Source organism: Rattus norvegicus, chromosome 8 (assembly GCF_036323735.1).
Source record: "Rattus norvegicus strain BN/NHsdMcwi chromosome 8, GRCr8, whole genome shotgun sequence".
Taxonomy (NCBI): Eukaryota; Metazoa; Chordata; class Mammalia; order Rodentia; family Muridae; genus Rattus; species Rattus norvegicus.
The window spans coordinates 15,729,742-15,747,479 of NC_086026.1; the positions used below are offsets into that span (position 1 = coordinate 15,729,742).

General features: G+C 37.2%; 1 protein-coding gene across 5 annotated transcripts in view; it reads right to left on the reverse strand.

Moving 5' to 3' along the window:
• Positions 1-17,738, reverse strand: part of Cntn5 (contactin 5) — a 1,231,995-nt gene that overhangs the window by 712,318 nt on the left and 501,939 nt on the right. For 4 of the 5 annotated variants that reach the window (XM_017595409.2, XM_017595411.3, XM_017595408.3 and 1 more), the window contains exon 3: positions 2,141-2,265. In XM_017595409.2, coding sequence (XP_017450898.1) covers positions 2,141-2,195 — 55 coding nt within the window. In that variant the 5' untranslated portion in view covers positions 2,196-2,265. 5 annotated transcript variants of the gene reach the window in all.

A 17,738-nucleotide genomic window follows, 5' to 3' on the forward strand; every position in this document is an offset into this window, starting at 1 on the left:
GTGATCAGGTGAGCATTCCCCACAAAGTGACACTTGTAGCTAACCAAGAACACTAAAGTACAACACAGGAGATGATAAAACCGTGAAATACATATAGGAAATGATTAAATATCAGAATTAAGTAAGTGCATTGTCTATAGACCACAGTAAAGACTTCAAATACAGGCTTTCCTGAACACGATCCTTTCTAGTGGCTATTAGGTTTTCCCCTACACACGTGTCTACAGGGAGATTAAACTAACTTAGTATAAACCTGCTATATTTACTCCATATTAAATGCAGGTATGCTGGAGAAGTTCAAATGTCTTGCAGTGTTTCATTTATCCTACTGTCAATGACAACTTGAAACATGAAAACAGGAAAGTTAAAAGTCACAGATACCAAGAAAGACATGTTACAATGGCATTTTCTAAAACACAGTGTACAGCTTTGTTGAAGGAAGTATTACTGGGAAAAAAAAATCTATTGTCGGGTGAGTTCAAGAGAAAGTAACTTTGACGATTATTCTGAGCTTCAGCATTGCTACCTTAAAGATGAAAACAATGGTTCCCAGTTCAAACAGGCAAGGGTCATGAGAAGACACAGGGAAAACACTGAATTCAGCAAAGGCGGTTAAGATTGCACAGAGAGAGGTAGGAGCTGCTCTCTGAGACTCACTCCTTACGTGATCATATTTATGAATCATACTTTTCAGCTAATGACCAGGATCTTTGATCTATGTTTTTAATGTTCTACACTGGCCTCTCCCATCATTGTATACAGACAAGTCCGACCTTCACATCTCTTTTTTGCACTCACTGTATGATAAGCAATGTTTACAAAAATAATATTATGGATAAATGAATAATTAATGTGTGGTTGTTTGGCCACTAATCAATTACTGGGGTAGGGCTGTGAGGTTTCTACGTATACTTTCGGAAACATGTACACATATCCAAGTGTACTTAATGATCACACCTTAGCACATATTGATTTGCAGAAGCGAAATGTCAAGTTTATTTCTCCCCATACAAAAGTGGTGTCAGATTTCGAACTAGCACATTTGGAGCCCTTTCTGGTAGAGACCTGGGTGTTAAAATAGTCGCATATTGTGTGTATTCATGGAAGGTGCTGCGCAGCTGGAGAACTGGCAAGAAGACTAAAAGCTGTTGTATAATTACTAGGAAAACCGTGGCTCAATGACTGTCAGGGAGGTTATAGTTACTTCTCAGTAGTTTGATCTTCTGCCTATCCTGTTTGACACTTAGTACTTTTCTTCAGGTAGCACAATAACACACAAAACCTGATCATGTTAGAACATATCTGATTCTTTGACACAGACAACGATCTATGAGTCAATGAGCTACATTCACCACATAGTGAATGCATGACATTGCGTGGCGAGTTGCGGATAAAGCTGTATAATTCTCAGTTCCATACACCAAACAGTACATATGGATATTACATGAATATCTGCGTAATTACTGATTCTCTTCAAACTGTATTTGGAATAATTCGGATATTAGAAATATGTTCATAAATAATTTAAAAATCACTCTAAAATGACAGCAGCCAGATATTTCCAGACATATACCATATAAGCCCACCCAAATTTATTTACAGTAAAAATGCTGAGTTTAATTTAATCAGCTTCTCAATATAATGTGCTTTGCAGTGAAATGATGATATTTGATTTCTACACATTCTTAAAATAAATAAGCCTGGGTGTTTCAATTTTTATTATGAAGATATTATTATTCAAAATAAAATTTTTCATAATTAAAGGTCATTTATGGTTCCAACAACAAATCAAACCAACACCAATTCAAAAGTGCCGTGCTAAATAGATATTCTTGTCTGACAGGGGACATTTTATTTAGCGAAGCGACAATTGTATACATACATTATCCAAAGCTTCTGAAGGCTAGCAATAATAGAAAGTGAATGTGAATAAGGTAGATATTTAGTCATGATTATTTTGTAACTAATTATTGCTCTTCGTAATTTTCTGGAGCATTGGCAAGGTTGTTTAGTTCTACTTAACAATATCATGATTGGTATAAATTATAACTGGTATCAGAAAAAACTGTGGATGAGATCTTAGTAAAGTTTTCTTAACTGAGACTTAATAAAAAACCAAATAATTATGCATGCATTTTACCTGAAAGACAACTTGTGAAAGACAGGAACAGGATTAGTCTCCAAGAGGAAGCCATGATTGGTCACTGGACTCTTCTGGATCCCAGAGTAGTGATCAGCACTGATGTTTCCTCATTGACAAAAATCCTGTTGAGATAGATACAGGTTTCAAAGACAGAAAATGCCCTCTTCCTCCACAAAACCTCATAATATCATTACACACAACTTTAAGTGTACAGGTTACATACATAGAGCATCCCTATTGTCTTAGTTAATTATTTTTTTACTACTGTGTAAAAACACCATGACAAAAAGCAACTTGAGGGAAAAGATGTATTTCATCTTATAACTTGCATCTTATAACTTCATCATCTGGGAAAATCAGGGCAGGAAATCTTGACAGAAACCTGGAGACAGGAGCTAATGCAAAAGCAATGTTGAGGAATCCTGTTTATTGGCGCACCCTATTTCTTATAACGTACTGGGCAGTCTGCCCATGATGGCACTGCCCGCCTTGAACTCGCTTCTCACCTATCAATCATCAATCAAGAAAATGTACCACAGACTTGTACAGCTATTTGATAGGGAATTTTTCTCAATTTAGGATTCCAATTTCATAACGACTCCAGCTTGTGTCAAGTTGACATAAAAGTAGCCAGCACACCTACGGATGGTATTAAAATAAATTCTGCTACCGCTCAGTTAATGTGAAACATGGAACTTTATAAAGTGGATAAAGTGTCCCTATTTGCTTCTGTTGAATATTCTCCTGCAGACCATAAAACCATTGGGGTCTAGACGAGATGAGTTTTCCTCACACAGCATGTATAATTACTTAGTACACTAGGCCAATTATTTGACTTGAAAGACAGGAGTGAAACACAGGTTATATTAATGTACACTCCTGTTCTAGAAAGAAACTAATGATCAGTTAGCCAGGAGATTTTACACGCCATGCCTGGAGCTCACGGGAACCTCCACAGGAGACGGTCTCATTTAATTATTAATATCAACTGCCTTTGTTGATAACTCTAGTGATTATCTGTAGTGTGTTACAGTTCCCTCCTTTGGTGCTTAATATCTCATAGCATCTTTTGCTAGCCAGAACCTGAGGGAAATAAGGATTTTCATGAATATTTAATATTTTTGTAATGCTATTTTTATAACAATAAGCAGAATAGCACATTGATATCTCTAGGTTTCTGTTTCTGCGCTGAGAGGCAGAATAAACATGAAAGAAATAGAAAGGTCTCATGCCAGACTTTCTGCAAACACTTGACCAGTATGCCTTGCATGTTCCTATTGTATACTAAACTGCAAATTTCAAGTCAGCCGTGATTTTTCTGGCCAAGTCTTCATTAGGCTGTAGCATAGTGCTCTAATGGTTTTTACGTAATTGTTTCCTTGATGTAGCTTTTCACTATGGACTTTGAGTTTGACATTGTCTCTGTCTTTTGCGAAATCTCTTCAGATATAGACATGCATTTCCCCCTAACAAGGCTAGAATTTAATAGAAAGAAACAAAAGAAGAGAATCTCTTGTTAATTTTTCTCTCTGAAACAGTTACTTTTCATTTTATTTATATTTTGAAGTCCATGCTTAATTAGTAATCAAAATAAAAGTGTGAATAATCATGGATTGATTTATACCTGACTAAAACAATACAAGAAACTTTCTATCACGTTTTTATGAGTAAATATTATAAATAAGTAAAACGAAGTATACATTAAAGAATACATAGATAATTTGTTAACATTAAAACCATTTTATTATTTAGATTATAAACAATATTCTGTTTCCAAAAAAGTAAGAAAATTTAGTAGATCACAACAATGGGGAAATGGAATGAAAGTCACTGGAATTCCAACAATTATTCATGAAGATTGTACAATTGAATTGTCACAATTATTTAATAATATGACTGATTTTCTTACATTGTGAATTTTGAGAAGGCAACAGGTTTTGTTCTATTTATTTCAGCAAATTTGCACTCTTTTTCAGGTCCTCAAAATTGCTATATCATTGTTCTAACATCTTCTATTATTTTTACTATTCATGTTAAACAAATGCAAATGGTATTGCAGGTTCTACAGGCTGCCCGTGGCAATGTCCACAGGAAACCCTACACTAACATATCTGTACACAGAGCTTAGAAGGAAAAACATTTAAAAACCAAAATAGCAGGAAAGGTGTAAACCCCATAGTGTTGTATACAAAGTATTATTGCACCTTTTCCCTATAAAATGTAAATTTTGATTCACTGAATTTGATGACAAAAGAATTTATTTTATATTAAAAAGTGTTTTCTTCTAATAAAGTGTGTGTGTGTGTGTGTGTGTGTGTGTTCATTATTAAGGAGCAATATTCATGGGACTTAACATCAGAATCATAGTTCTTTAAAATGCATTCGTTAAAAGTTACCTAGTTTGACTCCTATTTTGTTCTATTGATTATGCTTTCTTCGTATTTGAGGAAAGTTAAAAGTGTAATAAACTGTAAGGATCTAAAAGTGCAAAGCATTTATAAGATTTTTCTTTAAAACAGTTATGTTATAACTTAAACTACTGAGAAAACTTTAAAATAAACAAGATAATTTGTCACAAATATATTAAATTCATGCTAGATGCCAAATTAAATTATCATCTCTGAATACGTGCTCTGAAAGCTAATGGAAGAGTGTGCATTTAGAAATGCCTTCTCAGTGATGTAGAGTCAGTACGTTACACTGCTGTGCAGTGAGAGACTGGAAAGCCACATCTGCTAATTTGAAAACATTTGAAACAGTCATGCTTTTGTGAGTATGTGTTTTAGTTCTCAGCAACAAGCAGTCTGCACACCTGTTATATTTAGAATCCAGCTTCTTTCATTAGCCCCTGAAATATTACAAACTTTTGCAAGTAGAATCATGTACTAGTGTTTGTCTTTACCTAGAAAGAATGAATCATAGTGAGGTTGGCCACAGAGAAAGAGACTTAAAACATCGAACAATATGGCACAATATCCAGGAAAGAGAAGTTGCCATGAGTTAGGTTAGCCATAAATGATGTGATAAAATATTACTATGTAACTGCAAGTCACTCTTACTCCTAAAGATACATATAGCAAACTGTTCTTAGGTGGTCTAGCTACAAAGGGGAATAGAGATTGAAATGGAGGGCAGTAGAGGGAGGAATAAGAGAAGGGAAACAGAGAGAGAGAGAGAGAGAGAGAGAGAGAGAGAGAGAGAGAGAGAGAGAGAGAGAGGAGGGAGGGAGAGAGAGGGAGGGAGAAATGGAGGGAAGGAAGGAGGGAAGGAGACTTGTTCAGGAGTCATGGTCAGGATCCTGTCACAGAGATTACTCTCTGTCCCACCTCTCTTCCTCTCTCTCTTTTTCCTCTTTCTCTCCCCACCTCCAGTCACAGTTTTATAGATAATAGCTTAAGATGTTTCAGGCTATATCATACCTCTGGTTTTGTGTTTTATTCTTAGGATGAAATATAGAATTGTTATATAGTTGCAAGGATCCTAGGCTCCCCCACCTTCCCCAAACTGGGACTTTTTAGTAATTTGTGCTCTCTCTCTCTGGATTCTTATTACTATTTTCAGGTTTAACTTGTTGAACACAGTTCCTTCCAGATGCCACCTTTAGTTTCCTTAAAACAACAATGTGTCTTCTCTTCACTTTATTGTTTCTTAAATTGCCTTATTCTTTGCAGTTAATGAACAAGGTTGCTTTGGTATTACTCAGTCTTACCTTCCTACTTGAATATCATATTAATAATGGCAAATGTATTTGTATTGTTCATCTTTACAGACCTAGTACCTAGAAAAATAACAGGCATTTAAAAAACCAATCAGACATTCTGAGACTGCAGGACAGATTGCCACCTCTGCCCACATCCCTGGTTCAAGGGGAACCTGCACAGTGCCTCTGGACACAGGGGTATAGGAAGAGACAGCCCCCAGTAAGCCGAGATTCTGGACTGCGCCCAGGACCGAACTTAACTGGCCAAATAGCTCCCTGTGCCCAAATCCCATGGTGGAGAGAGCTGAACACTCAGAAATGTAGATACTCCTGAGAAGTCAGAGGAGACTACCCTTGCCAATAGTCCAGAACCAAGAGGCAATCACATAGTGCCAACTGTGCCTACTGGGTGCAAGGACCTAGGAGCAATAAGGGGCAGGTCCCTTGAATACCTGCCTGCTCCTAGAGATGGAAGACAGTCTCCAGGAGCCCCGCCACAACTGAAATCAGAGCACCTGTTCTCAGAAACGGCTAAAAGAAAAGAGTACTACAGGAGTGCTGACACAGAGGCCTACAGCAGGATCAAGTCACTCCCAGAAACAGCAAGACAAGCAAACACCAGAGACAACCCAATGGCTAGAGACAAGCACAGGAACCTAAGCAACAGACACCAAGACTACTTGGCACCATCAGAGCCCAGTTCTCCCACCAAAGCAAATACTGGATATCCAAACAAACCAGAAAAGCATTTTTTATAATGATGGAGGACTTTAAGAAATACATAAAGAACTCCCTTAAAGAATTGTAATGAAACACAAGTAAACAAGTAGAAGCCCTTAGAGAGGAAACACAAAAATCCCTGAAAGAATTACAGGAAAACACAACCAAACAGATGAACGAATTGAAAATGGAAATAGAATCAATAAAGAAAGCACAACGGGAGACAACCTGGGATATAGAAAACCTAAGAAAGAGTCAAGGAGCTGTAGATCCATCACGAACAGAATACTACAGATAGAAGAGAGACTCTCAAGGGCAGAAGATACCATGGAAAACATCGCCACAACTGTCAAAGATAGTGGAAAACGCAAAAAGCTCCTAGCCCAAACCATACAGGAAATTCAGGACAAAATGAGAATAATAAGGATAATAGTTATAGAAGAAAATGAAGACGCCCAACTTAAAGGGCCAGTAAATATATTCAACAAAATTATAGAAGAAAACTACCCTAACCTAAAGAAAGAGATGCCCATAAAGAAGCCTACAGAACTCCAAATAGATTGGCCCGGAAGAGAAATTCCTCCCATCACATAATAGTTAAAACACCAAATGCACAAAAAAGTAAGAATATTAAAATCAGTAAGGGAAAAGGTCAAGTGACATATAAAGGCAGACCTATAAAAAAATACACCAGAGACTTCTCACCAGAGACTATGAAAGCCAGAAGATCCTGGAGAGATGTCATGCAGACGCTAAGAGAACATAAATGCCAGCCCAAGTTATTGTATCCAGCAAAACTCTCAATTAACATAGATGGAGAAACCAAGACATCCCATGACAAAAGCAACTTTACACAATATCTTTCTACAAATCCAGCCCGACAAAGGATAATGGATAGAAAACTCCAACACAAGGAAAGAAAGTACACCGTACAGAAAGCAAGAATATAATTTCCTTGCAATGAAATGGAAAGAGAGACAAACAAGCATAATTCCACCTCTAACAACGAAAATAACAAGAAGCAACAATCACTATTTCTCAATATCTCTCAACATCTAAGGACTCAATTCCCCAATAAAAAGACATAGACTAACAGACTGCATATGTAAAGAGGACCCAGGATTTTGTTGCACATAGGAAACACACCTCAGAGACAAAGACAGACACTACCTTAGAGAAAATGGCTGGAAAAAAACTTTCTAAGTAAATGGCCCAAAGAAAAATGCTGGAGTTGCCATTCTAATATCAAATAAAATTGACTTTCAACCAAAAGTCATTAAAAAAGATAAGGAAGGACACTTCATATTCATCAAAGGAAAAATCCACCAAGATGAACTCTCAATCCTAAATATCTATGCTCCAAATGCTTCCAGAAGGAAACCTTACTAAAGCTCAAAGCACACATTGCACCTCACACCATAATAGTAGGAGATTTTAACACCCCACTCTCATCAATGGACAGATCATGGAAACAGAAATTTAACAGAGACATAGAGAAACTAACAGAAGTTAAGGACCGAATGGACTTAACAGATATTTATAGAACATTCCACCCTAAATCAAAAGGATATACTATACTTTCTTCTCGGCACCTCATGGTACCTTCTCCAAAACTGACTATATAACTGGTCACAAAACAGAGCTCAACAGATACAGGAAAATAGAAATAATCCCATATACCCTATCAGATCACCACGTACTACGACTGGTCTTCAGTAACAACAATAATGACGGAAAGCCCACATACATGGAAGTTGAACAATGCTCTACTGAGTGACAACTTGATCAAGAAACAAATAAATAAAGAAATTAAAGACTTCTTAGAATTTAATGAAAATGAAGATACAATATTCTCTAACTTATGGGACACAAGAAAGCTCATAGCTGAGTGCCTGCAAAAAGAAACAGGAGAGAGCATATGTCAGCAGCTTGGCAGCACACCTAAAAGCTCTATAACAAAAAGAAATAAATAAACCCAAGAGGAATAGAAGGCAGGAAATAATCAAACTCAGGGCTGAAATCAACCAAGTAGAAACAAAAAGGACTATACAAAGAATTAGCAAAACTAGGAGCTGGTTCTTTGATAGCTGAGTAGTTTTCAATTGTGTAGATGTACCACATTTTCTGTATCCATTCCTCTGTTGAAAGGCATATGGGTTCTTTCCAGCTTCTGGCAATTATAAATTAAGCTGCTATGAACATAGTGGAACATGTGCCTTTGTTGTATGTTGGAGCATCTTTTGGGTATATGCCTAGGAGAGGTATAGCTGAATCCTCAGGTAATGGAATGTTCAATTTTCTGAGGAACCTGCAGACTGATTTCCAGAATGGTTGTACCAGACTGCAACCCACCAACAATGGAGGAGTGTTCCTCTTTCTCCACACCCTCGCCAGCATCTGCTGTCACCTGAGGTTTTTGATCTTAGCCATTCTGACTGGTGTGAGGTGGAATCTCGGGGTTATTTTGATTTGCATTTCCCTCATGACTAAGAATTTTGAACATTTCTTTAGGCGCTTCTCTGCCATTCGATATTTCTCAGTTGAGAATGTTTTATTTAGCTCTGTACCCCATTTATAATAGGGTTATTTGGCTCTCTGGAGTCTAACTTCTTGAGTTCTTTGTATATTTTAGATATTAGCCCTCTATCAGGTTGGTTGGTAAAGATCTTTTCCCAATCTGTTGGTTGCTGTTTTGTCCTAATGACAGTGTCATTTGCCTTACAGAAGCTTTGCAGTTTTATTCTTGATCTTAGAGCATAAGCCATTGGTGTTTTGTTCAGGAAAATTTCCCCAGTACCCATGTATTCGAGACTCTTTTCCACTTTTTCTCCTATTAGTTTGAGTGCATCTGGTTTGATGTGGAGGTCCTTGATTCACTTGAACTTAAGCTTTATACAGGGTGATATGAATGGATCGATTTGCATTCTTCTACACGCTGACCTCCACTTGAACCAGCAACATTTGTTGTAAAAGTTACCTTTCCATTGGTGGTTTTAGCTCCTTTGTCAAAAAATAAGAGCCTATAGGTGTGTGGGTTCATTTCTGGGTCTTCAATTCTGTTCCACTGATCTACCTGCCTGTCTCTGTACAAATACCATACAGTTTTTATGACTATTGCTCTGTAATACTGCTTGAAATCAGGGATGGTGATTCCCCCAGACGTTCTTTAATTGATGAGTATAGTTTTCGCTATCCTGGGTTTTTTGTTATTCTAAATGAACTTGTAAGTTGCTTTTTCTATCTCTATAAAGAATTGAGTAAGAATTTTGATGGGGATTGCATTGAATCTGTAGATTGCTTTTGGGAAAATGGCCATCTTTATTATATTAATCCTGCTGTCCATGAGCATGGAAGATCATTCCATCTTCTGAGATCTTCCATAGTTTCTTTCTTCAGAAACTTGAAGTTCTTGTCATACAGATCTTTCACTTGCTTGATTAAAGTCACACCAAAATATTTTATATTATTTTGGATTGTTGTGAAGAGTATCATTTTCCTAATTTCTTTCTCAGCCTGTTTATCCTTTGAGTAGAGGAAGGCTAATGATTTGTTTGATTTAATTTTATACTCCAACACTTTGCTGAAATTGTTTTTCAGGTTAAGTAGTCCTCTGGTGGAACTTTTGGGGTCATGTAAGTACACTATCATATCATCTTCTAATAGTGATATTTTGATTTCCTCGCTTCCAGTTTGTATCCCTTTGACCTATTTTTGCTGTTCGATTGCTCTGGCTAGGACTTCAAGTACGTTATTGAATAAATAGGGAGAGAATGGGCAACCTTGTCTAGTCCCTGATTTTAGTGTGATTTCTTTAAGTATCTCTCCATTTAGTTTGATTTTAGCTACTGGTTTGCTGTGTGTGGCTTTTACTCTGTTTAGGTATGGGACTTGAATTCCTGTTCTTTACAGGACTTTTATCATGAAGGGGTGTTGAATTTTGTCAAATGCTTTCTCAGCATCTAATGAAATGATCATGTGATTCTTATCTTTTAGTTTGTTTATATAGTGGATTACATTGACTTCATGAAATTCATAGACAAATGGAATGAACTAGAAAATATCATCCTGAATGAAGTAACTCAATCACAGAAAAACACACTTGGTATGCACTCATTGATAAGTGGATATTAGCTAAAAAGGTCAAATTACTCAAGATGCAATCCACAGACCACAGGAAGCTAAAAAAGAAGGATGCCCAAAATGCAGATGTTCCCACTCCTTCTTAAAAGCAGAAAAAATGTGGAAGCGTATACGGAAGCAAAGTTTAGAGCAGCGACTCAAGGAACAGCCATTCAGAGCCTGGCCCACATGTGGCCCATATATATCCAGCCACCAAAACTAGATAAGATTGATGAAGCCTAAAAATGCATGCTGAAAGGGACTGGATATAGATCTCTCCTGAGAGACACATCCACAGCATGTCCAATACAGAGGTCAATGCTAGCAGCAAACAACTGAACTGAGAATAGGATCCCCTTGGGGGAAATTAGAGGAAGTATTGAAAGAGTTGAAGGAGCTTACAACCCCGTAAGAACCACAATGCCAACCAACCAAAGGATCCAGGGACTAAACCACTACAGAAAGACTATACATGGACAGACCCAGGGCTCCAACTGCATATGTAGCAGAGAACAGCCTTGTTTGGGCACCAGTGGAAGGGGAAGCCCTTGATCCTGCCAAGGTTGGACCCCCAGTGATAGGGAATATTGGAGGCAGTAAGAAGGATGTATGTGAAAATACCCGTATGGGAAGGACTGGATTAGGGGAGGGGATATGGGCTTATGGATAGGAAACCGGGAAGTGAAATAACATTTGAAATGTATCTAAAGAAATATATCTAATAAAAATTTTAAAAGACCAATCAATTCTTTTAGATAATAATTACAGACTGAATTATAGATTTTAGTAAGAAAAAATTTGGAAGGGGAATAAAAAATGTAAAAACAAATCAGTCTCATATTTACACAATAACACATGTTGAGCAATTTTGTTTATCCAATAAGATTTTACTGATGTAAATAATTTATTTTGGTTCAGGGAGGTAGGTAAGATGGGGTAGACCTTTGCCACCTTCAATTATCTCATCCGACCTCAGAGTCTACAACAACAAGAACATTCGAGAGATGCTCACCCAACAGTGCAGCCGCTGCCGAGTGAACCAAATTAGCTGAAAATATTTCACAGCTCATCTCTGACTCACAGATTGGAACTTTTGTTTGCTCACTGATTTTACTACACAGAAATAAAGTGTCTCAGGACTGGAGAGAGGTCTCAGAGGCTAAGAACATATGCTGTTCCCACAAAAACCTGGGGTTTTGTTCCCAGCACTCAGGTCTTGAGACCAACAATTATAAGTAACTCTGGCTCCAGAAAATTTGATACCCTCTTCCTGCATCATATGCTGAGACCCCTAAAAAATATATCATTAAAAATAAAATGAAATAAAATAAATGAAGCCTTTCTTTCCTGATTATATAGATTCTCTTGAGGAAATACTACCATCTATGTCAAAATTATTTGAAACTGTAAAATACAAATTATATACAACTCAAAAGTATGCTTATAATGTAGGGAATATGAAAAACGATTGTGTGTTCAGACAGTAGATTGAAGGACAGATTCTTGGAGGCTTTTGTCTTGTTTGTGAACCATCTTTTTTTGGGGGGAGTTTTATTCTACTCTATAAACTATAAGTCAGTTATCCCTTTTTAGTTTTACATTAGGGGAATTTTGTTTCTATTTTAATTTTTACAATGCCTCTTGCTCTTTTCACTAAAACAGTATTTGGTAGACTATACAATATCTGAAATTGACATTAACAATATTACGTTTAGTTTCTTAGTTTTTGTGGTTTTGGCTAATCAAAGTCATCAACATTTCTATACTTGATCAGGGAGAGGTTAGATTTGAGAATTTTCTTTTCAGCACTAGAACTCTAGAAAAAAATGGGAAATCTGTTAAAACTATGTTGTATAGATCTTATTAGTATGCTTAGAGAAACTCAGGATACATCACATAAATAATTTTATAATATTAGATATGTGTAAAAAGTGTATAAAATAACAAAAGCTTCATTTCTGCCTGGTGCATTGATAATGTCCTTTAGGACATAGCTTTTCTCATGGATTTATCTCTAACAGTAACCATATTGAAGTCTGGAGGAAGCATGGCTGCTCTCATGAGATCTTCACTGCAGCAATGACAATTGCTTATTTCATTTTATTCTGTTAAAGTAGTCATTCCAATTTGAGTAATTTATGACAATTATTTAACATTAAATTAATTATTTTTCATAATATTAGGGATACAAATATATCAGGCAAAAACATTTTTCGATTAGAGTCACACATACTTGTGAATTAATAATTGGTTTACACTCATAATTTATTTCTCTGGATATTTATTTCCTTGGATATTGTCCAGTAGCTGGGCAGAAGAGACATAGGTGGGGTTTAGGTTTTCTGCACTTGGGGTCAAAGGATAATTAAGAGAATGAGGAGAAGGTGGAGAAGGAAGGAGAAGTTGCCATGGGTTAGGTGAGGAATAAAAACATGACCCTGAAGGCTGGCCAATTGGAGTTAAAGGCCGCCTAGACATAGCAGAGAAGGTAGTAAGTAATAATTTCGGGTTATCAATAGGAATGTAGATTCTTAAAAAATAGAGTGTAGGTGTGAGCGCAGCTCTTGTGCTATTTAAGGCTTATTGTAAATATAAAGGTTGTATGTGTCTTTTATCCAGGAACTAAATGGTCAAAGATAGGGTAGAAACTCCAGACTGAGATTAAATAATTTCGACACCATAGTGGTCACCATAGCATCCACAGTGACCTTTGAGAGGCATTTGTTACTGAATACAGTTCTCATAAATACCTAATACTATAGAATTTTTTACATCACTGTGCTGAGTGTGTCTAAGCACTGTGCACTTAATATGTATTTTAAAGCCTCTACCTTGTTCCTGGTGCACTCATTGGTCTATGTAGGATTACCATAGTGTTCGTTTAAGTCATTTAAAACCAGTAGCATGGAGAACAGGGCTCACGGCAGACACAGTCAGTCTCGAAACCTTACTAAGTTATGAACTGGTAGTGAGCAAGATGGCCTACTAACATTCTGGATTATTTCACCCATGGGTGGGAAATGAATGTTACATATCAGTTAACATCCATAGTGGCAAAATGGCAATGTTTCTCCAATTTCTCCAAGCCAAGCCAATGTGGATACACATGTTGGTGAAGCTAATGAATCATGAAGCATCTTTTTCTGAGGACTCGACGAACATCTTAATCATGGCCCTTTCCTCAGTTCAAAGCTCAAAATCCCTTTTACCAGGAAAACTTTTCTTAAAGTTTGAGTAAGCAGAGCGTGGGGCTCACAGGGGGAATTAATGTTGTTTTGAAGGGGAGCTGTGTCCTGTATGACCGTGAAGCTCTCCAGTCTAGTGCACCTGTGTGAAACAGAAGATAAAAAATAGAGCTTGGAAGACAGAAGAAATGAAAACCAGGATGTTTGCTTGTCTTCATCTGTGAGTAATTATATATATTCTGTGAGGCCCAATTAAGAATATCAGAAGTGGACAGGCTTTCACACACAGCCAGACTGAGTTATGATACTGCATGTCCCAACAAGAAAAGTGGCTGTTGTATGTCATGACATTATGTTTGAAGATGTAACTAACACTGTTTAAATATTCGTGGATATTCTTCATCCTGGGACCTTTTAGTGTGCTGCTAAGCATAGTGGACATTTCTCTGTTTGCTATAAATCTATGTGAGTCAATGCAACAGTCTGTTCTTGCAGAAACAGGTTAAGCAAGGTCTCTGGACATGGCATTCATTTTTTGAGACTCCAAATAATGTTTATAATTTATGGCTCAAGGCTATTTATTGCTCAGTAGTACACATAAGGGAGGCAGTTTTGAAATAGATTCTAAAATTTCTCCATGATTTTTACTATCTGGTGACTGATAGCACAGCAGAAGCAGAAGAAGGCTCACCACAAGGGCGCCTTTGAGCTCTGATTGGTGGCATCCTGATTTCAGCTGGGTGTTCTTCTGATGCCAGGTTTCCCTTATGACAATTTGTGAACTGGACATAGTATTTTACTACCTTCTTGAGATATTATATGAAATAATATTTTTAAATGTCTTAGTGAACTAGTTAGGAGCAAGACAAAAGCCAGATCTTCAGTCAATGACCAAACAGAACTGTAGACAACACTAAGTGGTAGGATGGTTTCCAAATCGTGGCTAACTTTAGATTGATATCAATGGCTGCCCTGAGATAAGACCATACAACCTACAAATCTCAAGACAGGACTTTATGTAGGAGAACCCAACAGTATAGCATACAAAAGGAACTATTTCTCCAGAGAGCCTCCTTTTAAGTACAGTAAAATAAAAATGTCTGTCATAAATGATTGGTTTGAATGTAAAAACAAACAAATAAAAATTCTTATAGCACAAAACCTACAGTACATATAAAAAGTACACAGGAAGTGCTGTGACAATGAAGTTGAGACTCAGAAGTAGGAAGAATAAATAAAGATGGCGTAGGAAAAATAAACAAAGATGTTGAGAATGCATCTCAGGAGCACAGATGCAGGGAACTCAGGAAAGAAGATCAAATGGAGCTGGAGACAATGGCGATGCGCTGGGCTTGCCTCACGGGATTCTGTATAGGGAGGACTACGGATGAGCTTACATCTAGGTGATTGTAACTGTTATTTTCAGTTCTGATAAAAGCTAACATTAGTAAGACCAGGAAAAGAAATGAGCAAATTAATAGGGGAAGAATGGATGCCAAGTCAATTAGGATGAAAATGGGAGAAAGAGAAATTAGCTATGAAAATAAGACTTTCATTTGAGCTCTTAGTGATGGAAATGGCATAGGAAGAGTGAGAATATGATGGAGAGATTGCTCAGTGGTGTACTGGGTGCACTGTAGAGGTTTCAAGTTTAATTCCGAAAACCAACGTCAGGTAGCTCATACTTGATACTAACCAACCTGTAGGGGTTCTGACCTGATTTCTGGGCATTCACAAGTATGTACATGTGCCTCCTCCTAGAAAACACACAATTAAAAATAATATATGTATATACACATATATGAGACTAAGGTTCAATTCCCAGTGCCCATTTCAGGCTGTTCATGTCTACCTCTAATATATATATATATTTGAATTGGATGCTGGAGAGATTTCTTAATGGCTAAGAATGCCTACTGCTCTCACAGAGGACCAGAGTTCAGTTCTCAACTCCTATGTGGGGTGGCTCAGAGTTACTTTTGACTCAATCTCCAGGAAACCAAATACTTTCCCTTCGGCATCTGTGGGTAATAGAATTCACATACCCCAACATAGACACATGTGAATATACATAGTTTAAAATTTTAATCCTTTAAATAAGATTAATGTGGTACAAGAAAATAAATATTAATACATCCCAGCGGTAGATTGCCATGAAAATGCTCCTACAACTAAAGCTTAGTGTGAGAACATCTCACATAAGAGACTTTGCTCTTCATCCACTCACAAGCATCTAAACAGGAGGAAAAACCTCTTACCAGGCTGTATGCAAAGAAAGCATTTCTCTCTCTGCAGACAGCCTGGTAAGGACTCCATTTTTGCATATTGTATAAGGGCTAGTTCCCCAAGAGCAAGAGCAGGCTACTCTGCATTCCTTCAGTTCTGAGAGCAACCTGGCTCACTAAATGTCTTTGCTGTAATAAATTCTGGTCAATTATGGCTGGGGACCTAACTCGGGCTAATAGAACTCAGAGCTCTTACAGGGGACTGAGATTCAGTTCTTAGTGCCCACACCAGGCCGCTCACATCTACCTCTAATGCCAGCTCCAAAGGATCTGAGGATCTGTCAGTTTCTGCCTACATGTATGTCGTATAGAAAACACACATAGCCTCATACACATAGCCATGAATTAAAACAAATATATAAATCCTTTAAACTTTTTTTCTGAATTATTTATTCTACTATGTTGATCCCGGGGAGTAAATTCAGGCCATCAGGATTGGCAGCAAGTGCTTTTCCCCATTGAGCCACCTCTCATGTAACAACTTATTTAACACAAAGAACTCTCTGATCTAAATGCCCTGTTCTAATTGTACAGCTAGGCAAAATAGGGCAGAAAGAGTTTAAGGATATTTTTGAAAATCACACAGCTATTAAATAAGTAGGTATTTGTGTCTATGTACACACACCCCGAAACCAATATGAAGCAACGACTGCAGAATAGAAAACAGTTTGCACAGTCATGCAAATCAATGGATGTTCACTGTGATACTGTGCACAACACTCAAGGCACGAGGCAGCCTACGCAGCCATCAGTAGGTGAATAGACAGAGAAAATACAGCATCCATATACAGAATGAGACCTCAGTCAAATGTGAATAAAACTGTGTCATTTACATGTAAAATAAGGGGAGGTATTAATCCTATGTCAAGTGACATGTGCAACGTGAAGCTAGATTTAAATGAATGATATGAAACATGTGCTTGTGTGTGAGCTCACTTCCTGTGTAAGTACATGTGAAATACCATAACTAACTCCATTATTTGCATGTTAAGTTAAAAAATTAAAATGTGTTGATCACTTTGCTAGAAATAGTATTTTATAGTGTAAATGGTTGAAATATGTAAAAATACTAACGGACAAACCAGGAGAAGGGTGACTGGAGTTAAACATCACTGCCTCCCCATTCCTACTCAAAAGGGAGGGGGCACTATTAACTCCACTTTGCTGCAAAACGGCCACTGTTTATTTTCTAGGTTACCTGATAAAAAAAATAGAAATTTGCCAGAAAATACTTCTTAACTCATTTTAATATTTGCCTCCTGCTGTTTTGAATGAAGAGATGTTGGAATTAGATGTTATCACTTCTCACATAAAACTCAGCACCTATGAGTTTACTGCCTACAAGCCCTAAAAGCAAAGCCTGCCTCTGTTCCAACATCTGCAGCTGTCTGTAGTTTCCAGTTGGGACCCCCTTTACTCACATCTATTGCTCCACTTCCAGTGTTTCACAGCACAACTATGTGATATAATTTTTCATTCACAAAGTCAGTCTGTATTATACATCTTCCATGAAAGGTCTACATACCCTGCTGGAGGAGAAAAAAGGGTGTTTCTATTCGGTAAGTCAATTTCCAAAATTCCCACAT